This window comes from Felis catus, chromosome B4 (assembly GCF_018350175.1).
Source record: "Felis catus isolate Fca126 chromosome B4, F.catus_Fca126_mat1.0, whole genome shotgun sequence".
In the NCBI taxonomy this organism is placed as follows: domain Eukaryota; kingdom Metazoa; phylum Chordata; class Mammalia; order Carnivora; family Felidae; genus Felis; species Felis catus.
Window position 1 is genome coordinate 19,128,706 of NC_058374.1, and position 21,973 is coordinate 19,150,678.

General features: G+C 39.3%; 1 protein-coding gene across 2 annotated transcripts in view; it reads left to right on the forward strand.

Moving 5' to 3' along the window:
• The window catches only part of PLXDC2 (plexin domain containing 2), a 448,003-nt gene that overhangs the window by 164,375 nt on the left and 261,655 nt on the right, over positions 1-21,973 (forward strand). For both annotated transcript variants that reach the window (XM_003988142.6, XM_019834014.2), the window contains exon 2: positions 5,208-5,419. In XM_003988142.6, coding sequence (XP_003988191.2) covers positions 5,208-5,419 — 212 coding nt within the window. The remainder of the gene's footprint in view (positions 1-5,207; positions 5,420-21,973) is intronic.

A 21,973-nucleotide genomic window follows, 5' to 3' on the forward strand; every position in this document is an offset into this window, starting at 1 on the left:
GAGCCATTAGCGGTTTTAAGCCAAAGAGAGAAGTGAATAACTTTGAAAGGTACCTCTGGTAGCAGATAGAGAAGATTGGAGAAGAAAGAGTTTGAAGACAGTAAGACCAGATTGGAGGCAAGAGGTGATGAGTACATACCCTAAAGCATATATGTTGGGACTAGAGCATGGAGCAGTGGTTCTCATCCAAGGGGGTTCAAATAATCATGTGGGAGGCTTAAAAAGACTCTGATGTCTAGGGGCTACTCAAATGCTTTAATATCTCTCAACATATCTTGCAACATTGTGAATGCTTTCACTTCTCACTTTCACTTCTGTAGCTGTCTTATTCTGTAACACTGTCAGTCAAAACCTCAAATCCACTATGTTGCGGGTTCATTAGTGGACATAACCATGGATATAACCATTTATATAGAATTTCCTCTTTACTTCCACAATAAATGAGATGCAAAGCCATATAAAGGGGTCTACCTCAGCCAGATAATTTTATCTATTTTCAGATGAATCTAGTCATCAAATCTGTTTGCAGTGAACAGTCTTCATGTTTCTGCAGAGGATTCACAGGGGTTCACTTGTAAAGTGTAGATCAAAATGCTTATCAAAAGGCACAGACAGACCTCAATTACATAAGATGCATGTCAATTTATGTAGTTACTTCTTGGTCGTTTGACATGTATTGTGTATATGATCTGTATGCAAGACATACAACATACGGTTAAGGATGTTTTCAAAGTATAATTATTGGTTAAATGTAAGCTATTTTAATAAAATCATTCAGATGAGACCTAAATATAAACATATCCAGCTCGGCACAGTTTTCTTACCTTTTGTTTTTATTTTATTTTAAATTATTTCACAGTATATGATGGCACAAAAGGGACTTACATGGTTTGCGAAGAATGATAGGAGGATACACATGAGTTTCTTGTTTTTACTCTCAGATTAACTAGACATTATTGGCTTTCATAGTAACGTTAATTTGGAATGTAATGAAGCTGCTTCTTCAGTGATAGTTTATCTGCTATTTTAATTGAATAAAATATCTCAAGAATGTGTTGATTAATTTATGTATTGTCTATATATTATATACATATATACACGCACATACACACACACAGAAATATGTCTGTAAGCTTTCTCTCATATCCAAAAGAGAGTCTTTAGATATATTTAATATTTCCATGAGCCATGTGATTAACAATTATAGCAAGATATGTTGGAGAAAATTATCTTTGAAAGTTTTCCATCAGTGGCTTAATTAACATACAGTGGGCAGAAAGCAAACAATCTGCTGAGCCAGACTACTCAAAGATCCCTCCTGATGCTTTTGTTTTCACTACAGCTGGGAAGGGGAAAATTATATTACATATATCCCTGTATCTTGCTTCTGAATGATTCGTTTTGGTGATGATTTAAAGAATAATTTAAAATATTTTTATGAGTTTGAAAGCAAATGAAGTGCCCAGGAATAATTTACAATGTAGATGACCATGCTGTGGTTTTGCCAATTTTTCTCGGTCTTTATTTCTATAAAATATTCATTCTTGACTTGTTTTATCTTATCTAAAAAATAATTCTGAAATGAGATCAAAATCTAAGCCAATTTCATACTCCAGTCTTGATGAACCATGTAGGACTGAATTAGGAGCATACAGGAATGTTTCCTCTTAGTATTCATAACATCACCAGGGAAAAAGAATTAGGTCTAAAATAACAACCGAAAGAAAATTCACAGTAGCCAAGCCCTAAAGCTCACAAATTTTCTTATTAAAAAAACCCCTCAGTGCCTTCCTTAGATCCTGTTTAGTCTTTGTAAATATGAGAGCTAGCAAGTAATTGAGTGATAGGTTTGCAAAGTTGAAGGTAGCAAATTCTAGGAGGAGCGAGCGTGTCCATAATGGAGGCAAACCACTCCGCAGCTGTAATAGCTGTTAACGTGACCATGAAGCAAGAGAATAAAAATGATAAAACATCGCTAACAATTGGGGGGGGGGAGGGAAACCCCATCACAACCCCACAGCTGTCTAAGGACTTACTTTGTGAGTACTAGAGTCAGCATATATGTTTGTCTTATACAGGAGGCCTCCCTGTCTGTTAAATTTACCTTTCCCAGTAACCCTTCTAAAGCATTACTTATGAAACTATGAAAACACTATGAAAAGAATTTGACATATTAATCAAACATGCCAAACTTCAACTTATGTAGTGTTAAAAGATAAACTGAGGCATATTAAAAATTTCAAGAGTTTACCCGAGCAAAGATCAATTCTAGTCTGGCAGCCCTGAGCCAGAAATGGGCGCACTCTGAGGACAGGAGAGGGGAGAGACTTATGGGGAAAAAGGCAGACACAAAGCAAGAAAACTATTTGATTGGCTTAAGCATTTACCTGATTCAGAAAAGCCTAGTTGGCTGTGTGAGACTGGTTGTCCTTAGGTTTCAATTTCTTTTCCTGGAGGCCTTTACAGGCCTTTACGGGCTTGCTTGGGAAGGCTGTTAAGTCACAGAACTAATGATCTTTTTCTTTTAGTCAATTTAACAGTGGGGAATATGGGTTTTATCACCCCTAAGCTTTGAAGTTCCTTTCCATTTGTTCTCTAGGGTAAGAAGGTAGGGAAAAATGAGAGAGGGGCTCAAGGAAGTTGAGAGCTAGACTTTCTATGCAGACAGCCCCCCAGTGTTCGTTATTTTGTCTCTCACTGCCCTGTGCCAGGATCACAGGGGCTAGCGTGATGTTCCTGGCCTCCAGGCATCATGGGAAGTACCATTTTTTGTCTTGTGTTATAAATCTCTGGAAAGGTAGTGATAACATAAATATCAAGCAATTAATATCAAACAGTAGCACCCATTTGAAAGAAACCAAGAGTTGTTTTGAAATTCTGTTTTGAAGATTTTAATGAAGATTAATTCTTTGAAGTTTTAGGTAGACTTCCTGATTTACATTTTAGAGGACGGAAAAACCTCTGCTTGGAGCTCTTCCCTTTGTGTGATTGTTTTAAAAGCCATTTTTATATCCAGGAGCATGTAATCCATTAACTGCATTGTATATACTACATTTCTTACCTGGATTGACATTCTAACAAGAATCTTGTATAGATTTTCAGTTGCTCTGATATGATTATTTGTATTCAGATAGCCACCACCTTTAGTGCAAGACAAATACACATCTCTAAAATTAACCTAAGTGTTGGGCCAGCAGGTCTTAGCTGGTTGTTATAAAACTGTATTGCTTAGTTTTGTTGTATGGTGACTCATATATTTTTGGTAATGAGGCAGAATATATAAATAAAGCAAATAAAATTGCTTTATGTAGCTTTGCCTAGAACCATAGGTCTTAGAGCCTGACACATCGTCAGGAAAAGCTGTCTGCCTTTGCAGGTAAGGTAGTTTCATTCCCATTTAAAATATAGGGCAACCAAAGCACGGAGTTTTGTAAATTATGCTGGACCCCATATCCAGCAAACCTGACAAAGAATTCCACCCCAGGTCTTTTGAATCCTTGTTCAGTATTTCTTCCATTACTTAATTCTGCCTGGTCCAATCATTTTTGTTCCAAAGAGACTGTTAACAGCTCATTTATCCATCAGTCAGTCAGTCATCCACATTTTTATTGAGCACAGTTCAATGGCCAGTGGGACAACAATGTTAAAAAAGAAACATTTTATATGGTGATGATGACAATACTCATTAGCCATAGTGATTGAACATTTACTGTGAGTTGGCGGGCGGGGGTGGGGGTGGGGGGACCCATGATCAGGCCTTTGTGTACCTGAGATTTTTCAGCCTTACAACAATTCTGTGAATTGTGCATGGTGCTACATTTTTCTAGCTCTTGGGTTCCTATATGTGGAGCTCTTGGCCACTTCTGTCTTCACCGTTCTTTTAAGTTCATATTGCATGGGCCCATGAAAAAGTCTAAATTACCAACACTATGGTGGTAATATGGTGGTATTTCTCTCTGGGCTGTATCTGCCCAAGCATCAAGCAGTGGGAGATCTTTTAAGTTCACAGTGAAACCAAAGAATATCCTTTCTGTCTAGAAGAATTATTAGCACCTTTCTGAGTTGAAAGGGAAATGTGTTAGACCATTTGTGTGTGATTAGCAGTGGTAGCCTTAACTTAGTTATTAGAGTTCTAAGTAGCTGATACAGTGGTGTAATAAGTCACATTAAATACATTTTGGTTTCTTGGAATGTTCTCATATTGAGGGCAACATCACAGCTATAATTAAATCACTGCTCTCTTAGCCCTTTTTGAACCTGTATCCTGCCAGTTATAAAGGCTGTCAATTCATATCTTTGGGTAATAGTTGTGTAGAAGAAGCGTGTTCTTCTTGGTCAGAAACCGAATTTCCCATACTTGCGATATACCTTCCCCTGCTGACCCACTGAAATGAAAGACTAGGAGTAATGATTAAATCTTATTTTCCCTCCTGTAGTAGCAGGATGAGCTGGGTCAGCAAGGCCAGTCCCTGCAGATGGCTTTAAAATACCTTTGTGATTTGGTCTCTTTGCCTTCCCATCCATTTCTCTAAGTGCCTATCACTGTCATCCTTCACCACCCTGACAAGAGTCCAAGGTGAGATCAGCACAAATGAACAAGAGCCTTTGTGATGCCTCCTGTGGGTGTTGCTTATTAAGTGAGGTGGGCAATGAACCAAATCTGACTTGTGAGCAACAAAGCAGGTTAGCACATTTACACAAAGATCATTCCATATATTATTTAACCTATTCAAATACATTGTTGTCTCCTTGCTGCCCAGCAAAACTTGTGTGAAGGGAATATAAACTCACAAGTTAATAACGTCTGATTTTTATTTTCAAGTGTGCTAAGAATCACTAGGTTTCATTCCTTTGTTTGGATTGTAGCTTATTTTCTCAGGACAACTAGAGAATGTTTATGAAGCGTGTGTGTGCAGAGTGTGGGGAGGGAAGGGAATAAAATGCATTGCTTTAGGGCTGCACATCTGTTTTAGGGACTCTGCTGGATCTGCACATTAACCATTGTCATGACTTATGGTGTGTTTTAAAATTGCATTCTACACAGAGATGTTCATACCAACTCAAAATATTACAATTAAACAGATTCCGCTGTTATGAGTTAGTTTCCTATTTTCATGACTAGCAGACTTATTCTTCTGCTCTGTTAGCGAGCATGTATATGACTCATAGCAAGTGGCAACTCATCATTGTATTTCTTGTTCAAACAGATTGGCAATATCAAGTTGCTCAGGTCTTCCCACGAACAGAACAGGAGGTCGATGTGGACACGCATGCATTCAGCCACCGGTGGAAAAGGAGCTTGGATTCCCTCAAGGCAGTAGACTCGAACCGAGCAAGCATGGGCCAAGACTCCCCAGAGCCCAGAGGCTTCACAGACCTGCTACTGGATGATGGGCAGGACAACACCACCCAGATTGAGGTAGGTAACCAATCTGGGCAACTGAAATGGATCGATGCATGTATTTCCTGTAAGGCACCCAACTCCCACGTATGTATAGACTGGCCCTTCAGCTCAGTCCAGAGCTTCGGGACTTTTTGTAAGGATCAGTTTAACTCATCCATAAATAATTAGTTGATATTTACTAATTCAGTAATAAATAATTGTAACGATATTAAATAAGTAAATACATCGTAGCTAAGCCATTTATTTAGTCACAGATGTATTCATTTACTCTAGAAACAGACAAATATTAGCTTGATGTGGTGATTACCGTGAGGAAACACAAAGGAACACGATACAGCCCCTGCCTGCAAGGAAGTCACTGTGTAACCAGATCATCTCTAGGCTATGTGATATGTACGAGAAAAATACAGGCTATGGCATGGCATGGAGGAGGGAGAGATCACCTGCTTAGGATTGGGGGATTCACCACTGTCAAAGAGGCTTAGCCTGGGAGAGGGCATTTAGGCAGGGGCTTGGCAAGTTGAGAGGAGCTCACCAGGTTGATACCCTGCCTGGAGTAAGAAAGGAGATTCCCAGCAGAGTGAATTGCCTTTTCAATGGCTAAGTCTTAGAACAGTAGGGCATGCTTGAAGAGTCTCATAGAGTGACCAGCTGTCCCATTCTACCCCGGACTAAGGGTTTCCTGGAGCGTAGCACTTTCAGTGCTGAAAACAAGACAGTTCTGGGCGAACTGGAATGGTCGGTCACTCGGTGACTGTAAGCAATTCTTTCTTATGGTTGGAGTTATGGAGTGGAATGAGGGTGGTTGGAGTTGGGTTGGATGAGTATGGAAGTTTGCTGAGGGTACATTTTAATTTTAGGCAGTCTGTAGGGTTGCCCAGAGGCCGCAAGTGTAGTATTACATTGTTTAAGTTTCTATTGTCCTTAGCATTGCAAATCACAAAATAGGCTCCTGTTAGTCCACCAGATCTAACAAAAACAAGGAGGTCAATCTTATGGAAATAAGCAAAAACCACCCAAACAAGAATGGAGGCTATTTATTCAGTCTGCCCTAGCAAGAGTCAGCTTCCATCACTTCCCTTTGGTAGAGACTCAAAAGCAGGCAGGGGAGTGGGAAAGTTTCTCCTTTAAAAAAAAGAGGAGGCTTCAGGTATGCTCTGATTGGAAGTTGTTGGCATGGAGAAGCTGGAGGTGGGTTAATTAGAAGCAGAGCATCTCGGGCGATCGATTTGGGGACCGTATTTGGGTTTTACTGAGTTAGACCTAGAGGCAAAAGATAGGAAAGCTGTCAGTTATTCACCAAGCCCTGATCATTCCAGGCTGAGTGCTGCTGAGGTTGTTTCCCTGGACTGGTTTCTGTAGAGGTTGGGGGTAAGAGTTCTGTTGTCATCCATGGTCTGGCCATTGTCTGTTTGTGTATGCTCTCTCAAACTGTAGTTGTAGTTCTATTTTCTCCTAGGTGACCAGTTCCTACTTTTTAGGAACCAAACAGCATTCTTTTTACGGCCCTGAAACACTCATTATTTAGGAAAAGAACTCCACTTCCTGAAACAGACACTACATAGTTCTCCAAATAGTTATCAAGGCATCATTTTGTTCCTGCATAGCGAAAGGAATCTTCAGAAGATCTGAAGCACAGGCCGTTGGGATTCTGTGTATGTGAGAAGGCCAGCAATTTTCAAAACCCCTCTCCATCTCCTTGGCTAGCATGTGACTCTGGTGGTCCCTGACTGCCCCAGCCAGGCCCCTCAATAGGCAACAGAGGATGTGCCAGGAGCAGAAGTCATATAATATCTGTAAGAGGCTATTCTGACTCCTGCAGAGTGCCTGCTATTTTGGCAACAGTGTTGTTATAGCAACTCGCAGAGGGCAACATAATTCTTCCCTGAGCACTCTTTAGCTGGGGTGCGACCTAAAGAAAGGAGAGAGTTGCTCAGAAGCAGAGGTGTTTACTCTCTGTCCAGAACTGGTAGCCTACTGAGATTCAAAGAGGAGAACACGCATTCCTAGAATTCTGTGATCTCTAGGCAGGATGCTGAATCTTCTTAATCATTTGTAAAAGCGAAAATCCCTTTGCTCAGGGATGTATTAACACTCCTCAGAATATAGTCCCGATTGTTACTATACCCATGATTTTGTTATTCAGCCAGTTTTTCTCTTTTCTGCCTTAACAGGGAGATTACATAATGTCAATGGTTTTGAGTCAGTGAAAAAAAAAAAAAAAAGGAGGCAGGATAGTGCAGGTGCAGAGAGGTATATGCTGGATAATCACTCGGTGCTAAGGTCTGCCAGGCACAAACAGTATGGATATCATCTTGCCTTGTCCTGACATCAGCCTAGTGTGATTTGTGTCTCCAGGTTCACTGGGTAATCTCAGTGACTTTTACATGTGGGCAATTTCAGATTTAGGTTTGGTATTTTTCCTAAGCTCTTCCATTAATGAATAAAGGTATTTAAACTCGGGCCTGCCCAACTCCCCAGATTTATCGTTTCTGCTTGACTTCGCTTCCTCTAATACGAGGAAAAGTAAATGGTACTTTGATTATGTCATGATTTTGGACAACGGCAGTACCCGAATATTGATGTGAAAGTAATTTGGGGGTTTCAGTCTGGCTGGAAGGGGACTTCTCTTGAAGCTAGATTTCATACCAAGATGACCGCTTTTATTTTTTAAGGGTTTATTTATTCTGATGCGGTTCTGGGGATGATGGAGATTATTGGGGACTCAAGTCCCATAAGTCACTCCTTGGCCCACTACCTCTAGTTCTGGAAACAAAAGCCTACATCTGAAACTTCTCTGCAAAATTTATTTATTCTGGCCCTTGAAATGGCATTTTTGAACATTGTTGTGTCTCTTTTAGGGAAAATATTTTTGCCTGATTGAGTTAAACAGAAATAAGGAAGAAAGGAACCAAATGGTTGTGGAGTGGCTACTCTGTGCCGGGCATTATGACAAGGTCTTTCTTAGGAATAAACATTTTGATTTATGTCGCTTAATACAAGCAATGAGCATGAAAGACTGCGTGTGCTTTTCCCTTTAGATGCTTCCAAAGTTGATGTCAAGAATCTGAATGGTTTTGTCCCAGGGCCCTGGCTGTAGCAGTGGCTGTTAAAATGATCTGTATCCCTGTGAGACTTAAACCACCCAGAATGGCATTCGAGCACATGTCCCCCACTTCTGCCGTCGTCTAGACTTGATATCCCACTTTCACCAAAGACAAAAACAAAAGACAATAGCATACTTGCTATTCTGGCACAGATTCATTCAGAAATAAACAAAGGCTGTTATTTTTTAAACTTGGTGACAGTATATTTTCTAGCTCTGCACAAGAGCAGATAATAGAGGGACTGTAAAACTTAGTATCTCAATTACAGAATTCTTCCAGTAGAAATTTCTTGTTGTTGTCATCATTTTCTTTCTTTTTTTTTTTAATATTCCCCCCATGAAGATATAAAGATGTTTTGAAACCGATTATATTTCCTCATGAGTGAGTAGGAACTCAACAGTTGGCAAAAGCCTCTGTTGGTCTGACTGTTGATTTATGAAAGACCTTTCTTCTTGTACTTTCTCTGTTCATGTGGACATATGACCACGTGACCAGGTAAGAACAATGCCTTCTTACGATTGGTAGGTATTAAAAGCAGTCGCTCGTGTGCTACTTTTTGTAATTACTTTGGGAATATAAGGCTTCCAAGCCTTTCAGGTAAGGTTGAATTCCGTTCATGATTCAACTCTGTTCGAGCAGCATTCAGTGAATCCCATGACCCCAGGGGCAGGTGCACGGACAAGCAGCACATAAGTCTTCACCTTGTTGCTGGCTGTTTTTCCTCTTGGCTAGCACAGAGCTCTTGAAGCATCAGTGGCATTATGGAATGGGGAGGCCCTGAGCGGTGAGAATTATTGATCTTCCTGAAGATCAGATTTGTCAGCTGACTCCTTGTAATGGTGCTGGTAATCTATAGTTCTTCACCTTGAAAGAAATCCAACACAGATTCTTTTCTAATACCCTGAACCTGAACCACACATGGAGTTTTTATCACTAATTTACATGCAGTATTTTGAGCTTCATATTCCCTCTCTTGGGACAATGAAAATGTTTCTGGAAAGGGTTGTCAAGTGTGATTTTTTTTTCCTTGCCTTGATTCACAAGCACTGGGATGACTTAAAGAAGGGGATATTTACAAATAGGAATTATGGATCCTATAACTCCACAGTCCAAACCGACTCAGAAATTGTGAGCCAGTCCGCTGCCTCTCGGGTGTTGCGCGTGTGGCTGGACCACAGGCCACCCTTTGAGCTGCAGACAGTTAGACCTCAAAGCGGATTTAGCTGTTAGTTTTGAAGATGTAAATGTTCTGCAAAGCCTTAGATTAAATTGTGCCGCCTACCAGCAGCATGTCTTGTGGATTTCTCATTTTGGTACCAAGTTCAAAATTGCAGGCATATCCGGCAGTTGTATCATCCCTGTTCACATTAAAGCTCCTATCTGAGGAAGGTACAGTTGAGAATGGTCAGCAAATATGTGCGATGAATATGGCTAAAACTCAGAGGCCAACTGTTTTTCTCCAAAATGCATACGTGGAAAATCTTTCTGATCTTCATCGATAGCACATGTCATATTGTGTCTGCACCTTCCCTTTACCGATTTTAGAACAGGTTTCTCTAAAAAGTTAGCAATTGCTAACTGCTGCACACAAGGCTATTATATGTGTTCTAATATTTTATTGCAGTCTGTAACTAAGCAATCTCCTTGAAAGGAAAGAAGTTGCTGGCAGGTACTTAATCTTGCTTGGGGTTGCTTTGATGATTGTTTTACATAGAAACAGGCAAATTCTGTAATGCCCCCTGTGGGCAGAATCTCCCTGGTATCTGTGCAACACAGAGAATACATCAGAATATTCTTGGACAATGAAAATCTTACTGCTTGTGTGTCTCAAGTCTAAGTAAGCTGTCTCCATTTCAGAGGCCTGGCAATCACAATAATGAATATAAATATAGGGTAATCATAAGACACATCATCCCATTTCACAGAAATAGAATAATGAAAATTTGCAGAAATACTGCCATGCTCATTCTTTCCTCAGGCCGCTTTCCACTCAGTGAACTCAGAGAAGATAATAAATACTTATACATGTGAAGAATGTGATAGTGCAGATTTGTGACATTTTCCAAAAGAAAGAAAAGTGCCACCTGAGATTGAATAGCTATGCTGCTGTATTTATTATGGATGTGAAAAGCTGTTGTAGATTTTTTTTTTTAACGAGGCATTTCCATTTTAGGAGGTCTGAACTTGCAGAGGCTTCAGTATGTGGTTGTAGAATCAGAAAGCTGTGTGAAGGAAGTACTAAGATTAATCCTGGAGAAGCACACTTACTTGACTCACGAGTGAATTGAAATTTCCCAAATGCCCTGTCGGTGTCAGATTTGGTTCCTCAGGAAATGAGAAAGAAAGCATTGTGAGGGTGTGTGATTGAAAAGGAGAAGTACTGAATAAGTTAATCAGCACCCAGAGGGAGACCCTTATTCCGTAGAGGGTCGGGATTAATGTAGAGACAAGGTGACATCCGAACCATGTGAGGAAGAGAGAGTTAGACAGTAGCCAAGCATCAAGATATTTCTAGACAGAGTTTTGCACGGATAGGCAGGGGCAAAGATCTAAACTCCCTTTTAGACTGTGTGTCTTAATCTGTGCAGGCCGCTAGAGCAAAACTACCACAGACTGGGCAGCTTAAACAACGAACATTCATTTCTCACAGTTCTGCAGTCTGGAAAGTCCAAAATCAAGTTGCTGGCAGGTCTGATGAGAGCCCACTTCCTTGTTCATAGAGAGCTCTCTTTCTGCACGGTCCTCACATGGCTGATGGGGTTAGAAAGCTCTGTGGGGTCTCTTTTATAAGGGCCCTAATCTCCATTCATGAGAACTCCACCTTAAGGATCTAATCATGCCCCAAAGGCCACCCCTCCTCATGCCATCACATTGGGGATTGGCTATCAACATATGAATTTGGGGGGCGGGGAGGACACAAATGTTCAGTCCACAACACTATGCCAAGGAACTGCATCCAAAAGCCCAAATCTGAGGGGTAGAAAGATGAATTACATCTAGATGAGAATTGTTGCGAGGTAAGATGAGATAGCCATTAGAGGAGAGTTATGGGTGAAGGTAAGAATTTCAGAAATACTTAGATCTCTGATCATTAACCACTGTGACCAAAGCCTTGCCCCACCTTCTGGTACTCCCTTGACTCTGAGAGTCAGTTGTGGATCCCTGTCATTCCCTTCCCTGAGGGTGACCTGTTACACCCTTGCCACCACCCCCCTCCTTTGGGCTGGAATTGGCCTCAGGTCTTCAACTCTGTGTTGCCAAAGGTTGTATGCTAACTGACAACAAAATCTATTTTAATTCCTTCTGTTATGGTAATAGGCACAAACATCTAGCGGTAAACTTCTGATTTAATCCCATTCGGTTTCTTCTGGAATATTGACAAGGATTTTTAGTCTTCCAAGAAGAACATGCACTGGAAATAGTAGATCAGGCAGAATTCACCTGCAATTACCGCTCATCCTCTTAAAAGATGATGAGGATTAAAATATAGCATCATAGATCTCGCTCAATTATAGATTATTCTTAGCTTGACATGCCAGCTCTTTATCGAAACAAGAATGAAAAAAGAGCCATAGCTGTCCTTCAAAGAGCTCCATAAGGAAAAACTGAATTATCTCTATGATGCTTCACTGTTAGCTAATTGAGTTTATTTGCAGTCATGGCATGGAAATAGTCTTTGGAGTGATACACACAGATTCTAAAATTATTAAGTGTGGTAGTCGTATCATTTATTTTCAGAACAAGAATTATGTTTTAGAGTGAATAATATTCTTGTGATCTTCATTTACAAAGAAAAATACCATACTCACCCTCCCCCCCCCCCCCCCCGCCAAACCCCTTAGGTTAACTAAAAAAAAAATTGCAGTTTTTCCTACTTCATTTTCTATTCATGAGGACCCCGCCATATCTTCTGCCTTTCTTTGTATTATCTAGGGCAGTAAGGGGAGACTCCTAATAGAGGGAACACCAGGTAACTGTTTAGCAGTTGAAATTTTATTATATCATCTTGCAATCATATTTTTCCTCTTTATCCAGAAGAACTTCCCACGGGATGTTTAAAATACACTTTTGGGAAAATTATTATTTCAACATCAAAAATCATAGTATTGCTTAATGTCATAGGTCTAGATCTTTATCCAGATTGATTTTTAAAAATCATGCTGAAAAAACAGATGAATTGTTTTGGTAGTCCGGAATGTGTCCAGTCTTTACATGTTGAGCAAAGGGCTCAAGGTGAAGGAGCCAGTGACCACTAAGTATGGGCTGGAAGTCAGGATCAGCAAAGCCAACAGATGCGTGAGTCCCCTGTTCTCTGGGCAGCCCATGGAGAAGTATCCCACCGTGGGACAGTGCTCCAGGCAGGGCTGGGTCCCATTTACTTTTCCTCTTTATTGGACAAGCATGAGAGGGCATTGCACAGAGGAAATAAATACTCAAAGCTCAAGCACAAGCAGTCCTGGCTTACCTGCCAGCTATTTAGGAAGAGCCAGGACCCAGGCTGGGGTTGCCAGGTGCAGTGGAGGATTGAGTTCAGGTTGAGCCCATCCCCTTGCAGGGCGTATAGCCTATCTCCTCAGCTATGTAGCTTCTGGGCAACAAAGAGACAACTTCTGGGGTCATTCACTGGACAGTCCCATTTTATTTTAATGGATTATGTCTTAAGGACTAGTTTTTTTTTTCTGTGATTTTTTTTCAGAATCAGAAACAATAATAAAGTGATTGTATCTCAAAGATTAAATAGGTCCGAGTTGGCACAGGCATGTCAACAACATGATTTTTTATGACTACATCTGGGGAAGTACTGGGGCCACTGCTTCTTCCCAGGAAGACATGTAGCTTAATGAATCTGCCAGCCTCTGTGATGGAAACTTACTTAATTTTTAGAAATACTAATACCAGTTATATACACTAAATCACACCAAGTCTTTGGCATTTATTTTACCTAACAAATTAATATGCACTTTACAATGTAGCACCAATGCATTGGAAAAATAAAGACTGTAGGTCTTGGGTAAACAATGACGTTCTGTAACTTTATGTGATACCCATAAGTTTCGGTGGACCTTTGTCAAAGATATCTCATGGGTCTTTGCCAAATATTGTGACTCAGATGGAAACAGTGTTACGTATAAACATTACATATAATCAACCATTGCAAATATAGGAGACACTGGGGCACCTGGGTGGCTTAGTTGGTTGAGTGTCTGACTCTTGATTTCAGCTCAGGTCATGATCCCAGAGTGGAATCAAGCCCTGCATCAAGCTCTGCACTGAGCTTGGAGCTTGCTTAAGATTCTCTCTCTCCCTCAGCCCCTCTCCCCTGCTCATACTTTCTTTCTCTAGAATATAAAAAAAGAACAAATATGGGAGACACTTAAAAATTTTCTGACTATTACAACTTAGGGTATGAAAACTTGCATTTTATTTTTTAGCAATAATGTATAATACACTTTGCTAAGTATTCAAGAGACTTTTACTTCACCTTGCATTTCTGAAGTAGTTTTAAGACAGAGAAGGGCCTCTTTTGAACAAAGCATGCCTGTGTATATTCATATTCATTGCTTTTTGCATTTGTCATAAAGAAATTTGCTAATGTGGCACTCTATACTCTATTAAGGAATGCATCAAATATATGAAGGTCCTTTTAAGAAAGGGTGGTTAGCATTCAGAATGAAAGGAGGCTGCTTTAATTTTCTTTTTGTGTATCCCTGAAAGAAAACCTTTCTGTTCATGCCCCAGCGATGCATAGATGTCTGGATCTGCCTAGAAACAAGAGAGGAAACAAAGCCCTTGGGAACAGTTGGTTTGAGCTATTTTCTATATGGTATTTCAAGCCTGAGCTCTTAAATTGAAATAATAGTTTGGAATCCATGGCACTAAATTGAATGAATGGATTAAACACTGCTGAAATTATTTCTCTTTTAGAAGTAATTTCTAGCTCTTTTGTAAACGTCATGTATTTACCCAATCCCCAGCTAAAAAAGCAAAGCTAGGGGAAACACTAACATTCACCTTTTAGACAATCTATCTATCTATCTATCTATCTATTTCCATTATTTTGGATTCTCAGTACTGATCCCATTTGGGACCAACAGGATTTGAAAGAAAAACTTGCAAAGTAAGATTCTGTATGTTTAAGTTAAAAATTCACTTAGTCACAGCATCTTTCATTAAGGGGGTCTTTTAGGTACTTCCAAAACTAAAAGCATCTCATCTGGTGATGGGATTTTCTGCCTAGAAAATGTAATGCTAGTAACGCTTCCTAAATTTTTAGGGTTTCATGAATTCTAGCCTGGAAAATTTTATAATTTTCAAAGATGAATGCAATGATTTGTGATTATCAGAGTTCTCTTCTCTAATAACATTTTAGTTTCTGATATTCTAGGTTAGACTCTGCCCAGTGTTCATATTTGAATGCAAATTTTTATTTGTTCTGTCACTTAAAAATAGCATAGAGTAAAGTATTATTGAAAATTTCATGTTCTGGGGCCACCTGGCTGGCTCAGTCAGTAGAGCATACAACTCTTGATCTCGGGGTTGTGGGTTTGAGCCCCATGTTAGGGGTAGAGATTACTTAAAATATTTTTTTTATAGTTCACATTTTTATTTTTATTTTATTTTTATTTATTTATTTATTTTTATTTATTTTTTCAATATATGAAGTTTATTGTCAAATTGGTTTCCATACAACACTAAAATATTTTTTTTTAATTTCATGTTCTGAAAATTTTTACAAAGAACATTAACAAATCTTCCCAAAGAACTTAAAAAACAGGGGACACCTGGATGGCTCAGTTGGTTGAGCATCCGACTTTGGCTCAGGTCATGATCTCATGGTTTGTGAGTTTGAGTCAGCACAGAGCCTGCTTTGTATCCTCTGTCCCCCTCTCTCTCTACCCATCCCCCACTCTCTCAAAAATGAATAAACACTTAAAAAAAAAAGAACTTAAAAAAACAGTGAATCTGTCCATTATAAAAAGTATTATACAACAATCTCTTATCTTAACAATGAATTAGTAGCAATTATTTTCTCTTTCTTAAATACCAATGGAACAAAGAATGACTTGTGGTCTTTCTCTGTCCATTGAGTAGTAAGATATCTCTTTATTATTTTTACAAGTGAAAGGGATTAATCTTTACCAGGATAGAAGAGTGTCCTATTCAAATAGGAAAAATGCAATCCAAAGAATAAGAAAACAACTTTATGAATATGTTTAGAAATATGCCAGATCAGGGGTGCCTGGGTGGCTCAGTTGGTTAAGCATCTGATTTCAGCTCAGCTCATGATCTCACAGTCCGTGGGTTCAAGCCCTGCGTCGGGCTCTGTACTGACAGCTCAGAGCCTGGAGCCTGCTTCAGATTCGGTATCTCCTTCTCTCTCTGCCCCTCCCCTGCTCATGCTCTGTCTCTCTCTGTCTCAAAAATTAATAAAAACATTAAAAAAAAAAAGAAATGTGCCAGATCAAAATAATAATTCCCATTAGAAATTTTTCTCACAAAATATTTAGACAAAGCTTTGTATATACACTGGTCCTCAAAAACCTTGTGGAAAATAGTGTTTTTGCTTGAAACCTAAGAAAATAATCAATACATTCAAAAGCCCTCCCTTCCCTCCTGCCAACAGCCCATCCAACAGGAGTCGGCTTATGGGTGACTTAAGACAACTACAGTTCAGGTATTCGTTGGTCCACAAAGAACTGAACTGGAGGGGTGCCTGGGTGGCTCAGTGGGTTAAGCATCCAACTTCGGCTTAGGTCATGATCTTGCAGTTTGTGGGTTCCAGCCCCACATCAGGCTCAATGCTGACAGCTCAGAGCCGGGAGCGTACTTTGGATTCTGTGCCTCTCTCTCTCTCTCTGCCCCTTCCCCACTCATGCTCTGTCTCTCTCTGTCTCTCAAAAGTAAATAAAAACATTAAAAAAGTTAAAAGAACTGAACTGAACTGGAAATCAGTATCACTTTTGCCATGATGGTCAAAATGTTATTTTGCCTCATTGAATAGGTTTGCTTGGTCTGAGCAGATGTAGAACGTATTTGACATGCATTGTTTAAGCATTTTTTTTGTCGCTGAACAATCATAACTGCCATTTGAAGGATTTTTTTTAATTTTGCTTTGTTAAGGTGTATTTCTTACTTTGTTATTAAAAAAAAAGAATGTGATATATTCTTCATACAACCAAAGTCATTTGCATAAAAGGACAAAAGAAAAAAAATTCTGCATTTTTATGTTCTTAAGAAAAATGTTTAACCAACTTCAAATGTAATTATTTTTTTAAGTTAGTGAACACTTGTGAATACAAATTAGAGTAAATGGTAAATGACTGTGGGACTGTCCTTCCTGATTTACTATTGACTTCTTAAATGTTGGTCATAAAGAATCTAGGAAGAGGAAATGATTTCCTGCTTTGAAACAGTCCCTGAAACAAAGCAACGAGTAACTTGACAGCATGGAAGCAAAATCTGGGACAAACATTAATTTTCTCACTTTGTTCCTTTTTATTCTAGCAGTGCTTTCTACTTTGTGATCTTCTGTCTGCTCAATAGCCACTACACCAATGTATCATTGTCTTTCTTTGATCTGCAGTTGCGAAATTAAAATTGAAGAATTTGACATCGTAGGTAGTAGTTTTAAAATTCCGTATATGTGGGCAAGGTTGCTATACAGTGGAGATTTTTTAAAAGCTTATAAGTAGACCTTTCGGTAATTTGTAAATGTATGTTATTTGTGTTATCTATGCATGTTTGTGTGTATGTGCATGTAGACATATGTGTATGCACATCATTCCTAATCATGGTAAGTAAAAGTCACCCTCTGTGGGGGAAAATGAAGGGTGGCTTGAATAGCTCCCTTCTACCTTACACTTATATACTTTAATTGTCTTATTTTCCGGAGCAATACAGCTAGCATGTTTTTTCGTGGTCACAATAAAAATTAAACAGCTACCTGGAGGACTGGCCAACATTCCCTTTTGCTTCAGTGAATACTTTAAATATGCTCTTTATTTTTTAAGTGTTTGTTTGTTTGTTTAGAGAATGAGCTGGGGAGGGGCAGAGAGAGAGGGAGAGAGAATCCCAAGCAGGTTCCATGCTATCAGTGCAGAGCCTGATGAGGGGCTTGAACTCACAAACCATGCGTTCATGACCTGAACCGGATCAAGAGTTGGGTGCTTATCTGACTGAGCCACTCCTGCATCCCTAAAAACACTCTTTAGATTATGCCTTGGAAGATTAGGTTAAACAGTAGAAGAAATCAAAGCATAATGAGTTTTTCTAAATAATGGGGATCAGAAATTATGAAAAATGGAAAGGAGATATGATGGTAGGCTTAAGATAATGGGGCAGCTCAAATGGGACCCTCCATTTCTTTCCTCATGGACCCCTCTCAGCACATGCACGTAGACTTTATGAGGCTTGTTCCTTGGTTTGTTTCAATCACTGGGTCCCTCTTCTTCCTTAGTGGCAAAGTTGCCATCTCAACCAAGTATTTCTCTTGACTAGAAACTCACATACTGCTAACAGCTTGTGTAGTCTAAATCCATCCTCCCATGTCTCCATTCCTGCAAGGCCATGGGAGAGGTATAAAGTAAATTTTCTTCTAGAATAAGTGCAAAGGCCTCTCTATTTAAAGCAAGGTTTGGCAAATGGAACTCTGTAGATATTTTTCCAAACCCTAAAGGCATGAAATGACCAGACTATTTCAAAAGACTCAGACTAGAGAAGCCTACCTCAGATGACAACCTCTGTAGCAGATGAGACAATGCTGAATCTTATTCTGATGTTCATAAAGCATTCATTGATCTGAAGCCAATTTTTTTTTGGATGCAGGAAGAGTGGTATTTAAGTGAGGGTTAAACATAAAATCCAGAGAAGATGGAAAGATTGTACTTCCTTTTTGACCCAAGAAAACCAAGACTCACTTGAGGCTTGGACCTTAAGCAAGACAGAATGTGACAGGGGCTAGAACTAGATTACCAGCTAGTAGATTACCAGATATTTGTGTTGGCCATCTGCACAATAAAATGAGTAGTGAAGTGGGGTGTGCAATTATAGTTTGTCCACTGGGATTCTTTGTACAGCAGTAAATTTGTTTTTGCACTGAAATGGTCTGAGTGCCATTTTTCTTCTGCAGAAGAAGAGATGAAGAACAAAAGAAAGAAAGGTGGTTAAAGAGGTGCAGAGAAAGTATATATCCCATGGCCGTGGTGAGGAACCCCTTTTCCCCCAGGCACAGGCATAGGCACAGGGACACATCCTTCGTCACCTATCTGGAAATGGTGCTTGTTTCCACTGGAGTCCCTGATAGAAGCTCATGCTACTACCTATGCAAATGTTCTCCCTCATCCCTGAACCTGTATTTTTGAGGAATTACAGATGTGAGTCTGTCTGCAGACAAAATCATAATAAGAGACAGCAGTGCTCGTGTTAGCAGTGTCACTCCCTACAGAGTTCTGGAGTGGAGCAAACGACGCCACAGTGGTTTGCCAAGGCGCAAGGGTTTCCTTGCAGAAAAAGTATCCTCTGGGCTTTAACAAGACTCTGAAGCTTCTGCTCCTTCTCCAGTCATTTTGCTTCTAATGTGGCTGTTTCTATCCACCTTACTGCCTTTCTCTCCGCTTCCTCTCTCAGACAACCACAAACTGAAATGCTGCAAAAGCACCCATTCCTGCATACAGAGACAGAGAGACAGAGACAGAGAACAGAAATGCACTTTACTGCTTTCTGTCCAGACCACTGATGATAGAAAACCTGAAACCACGCTGTGAATCTACCCACCCTGAGTGCAAATAGGACTTTTTCAGTTGACAGCAGGCATCAATAGTGCTTCCAGGTAGGCAGAGGCCATGGGCATCTAAGGAGAAAAAAGGGGGATAAGGTTCATGAAAACACTGGACCCTCCCGGGTTGTGTACCCACTTACTCCTTGGTGAATCATCCAGGGCCCCATTTCCCCATAGAGCAATCCGTGTCTTAACTTCCTGAAGGGAATCAAGAGAGACAGATTTCCAAGTTCCCCTGTGATGTGATCAATCTGGAATTTCTCTTTCCATTTTCCTGATGGATTATATATCTGCCTACTTCTAACATGAAGTAATCGAATTACGTTGTTAAAAAATGGCTGTATAAACCATTTGGTTTTGTTTGATTACTTCCTTTCGTTCCCATAGATTTCCTCCAAACAGAATTGCATATAGTAAAGATTTCACTTCCTAATTTATTAGCACACTCCAAGTTTGTTTTCCTGCGATTCTACTAAAATTGCCTTGCTTGGGTTCTGAGTGTTCTGACAATTCAGTCCCATATTTAAAGATAATCATGGGATGTAGATTCAATTGGCAAGTTCTGGTCCTTGGGGTCATGCCAGCAATAGTCCAAGTGTTAAAAAAAAAAAAAAATCAATGGCACATGTGGCATGATTTATTGCAAGGGAATTTCTTGGATGTAGAAAATGGTGGGACATGGGGACTGTGGCAGACCAGAATGAGAACACCTGGCTGATGAGGTAGCTACTATCCAGCAGCAGCCGACTGGGGCCGTGCTGGAACATGGGCACAGGACGGCCGATCTTTTAGTTTCTCAAGACATATCAAAACACTTAAATGTTGGCTATTCTTTATTTTTTTTTATCTTAATCCCTTGTGGACTAATACAGTGATGACAAAATAAATATGTCTATGGGCCCATCTATCCAATGGACCACCAAACGCTGTTGCTGGCATACCCCAAACAAATGACTAATCAGATTCTTAATTGATACAAACTTACCACGTGGTCTCTCAGAAGGCCATTTTATTTCCAAGCCCTGAGAGGCTCCTCCTTGGTCCCTTCATGTGTATCTCATAGGCAGCATACGATATGTTGAGTTGAATTCAGTCAGATGTAATATGATTCTAGGTTATGTATTCCAGATATCTCCTGTCCTCCTTTTCCTCTATACTCACTTTATGTAAATAAGATCCAAGTGGACTTCTTCTTCTCGCTTCCATTGGAAACAAGTTCCTGAAAACAATAAGTGGAAGATGGTTTTAGAGGTCTTGCCTCCACTGGCTGTTTTGAAGGAAGTTTCCAAGATTATTTTCTTGTTCCTCAAAAATATTACAGTGTGCAAAATCGCTGTCATGAGAAATCTCTGGCTTATTTGTGATTGATCCAATATTCTATGTTTCAAAAGCATTCGGGCATAATGAGAAAAACTTCTACATATTCTGTTAATTTCATGTAAATATTGTTTTTTAAACTATCCACATTTCTTCAGATAATTATTTTGTGGTTGTTTCTCTTGGAAGACTGACACATTTTTTTTTAATTACAATTTTTTTCTTCCAAATTTTTATTTAAATTTTAGTTAGTTAAGGACTGAAACACTTTAGACTTACCGGCAAAAGAAATTTAGAAAATCAAAGTGATTTAAGACACTGGCAAAAGATTCACCTTTTAATAAGACAGAAGTGTGGTCTGGTCTGTGTCTAACCAGCTTACTAAAAACAATAAATAACAAATGGGCTAAACTGTGTGATCCTATGATCACCATGTATTCAATAGTAATGAGTATGTGTTTGTGTATGTATATATTTGTGTATGTATATATATATATGTGTGTGTGTGAAAATTAGGAATGTTTATGGCTACTGTGTGTATATATACATACTATGTAATGTCTATGGCTACTGTGTGTGTATGTGTGTATATATATATATATATACACATATATACATATACATATACATACACATATATATACACATACACAGTAGCCACAAACATTATATATTATATAATAAATAGATATAATAAATATATAATATATATAATATAATATATACATAATATATATACATACACAGTAGACATAAACATTATATATTATATATTTATTTTATATTTATTATATATAATATATATTTATATACATACACAGTAGCCATAAACATTCCTAATTTTCACATAGATTTGGAAGGAAAAAAAAAGAATGAAACCCAACCAAATAACTGTTTGAAGAGCAAACTTTTAGTCTGAGAACCTTGTATCTCTTTTTAATTTTATAGCAGTTCCTATATATATATAAACAAAATATTTGCTTCAAAGGTATGATGAAGTAAATGGGTGCAGCCTCGATTGTTGGCAGAGTCAGGATAAGGACCCCTCTCTCCCGTTTCTGGCTCCTGAGGCCAGCCAGCCCTTTCCTCTGTACCACCATGCTGCAGCTTGCTCTCTCGATTCCTGATACCTGATACTTAGTGCTGTGGACTGAACCGTGCCTCCCTGTTGAAGCCCTAACTCCCAACGTGACTGTGTTTGGAGATGGGGCCTTGACGGAGATAATTAAGTTTAAATGAGGATGAGGTCTTAATCTTACAGGATTGTCGACCTTATAAGAAAAGAGAAAGGGCGTGCACACTCTTTCTCCTTGTACGCACACCGAGGAAAGGCTATATGAGGACTCAGTGAGAAAGAAGGTGGCTTTT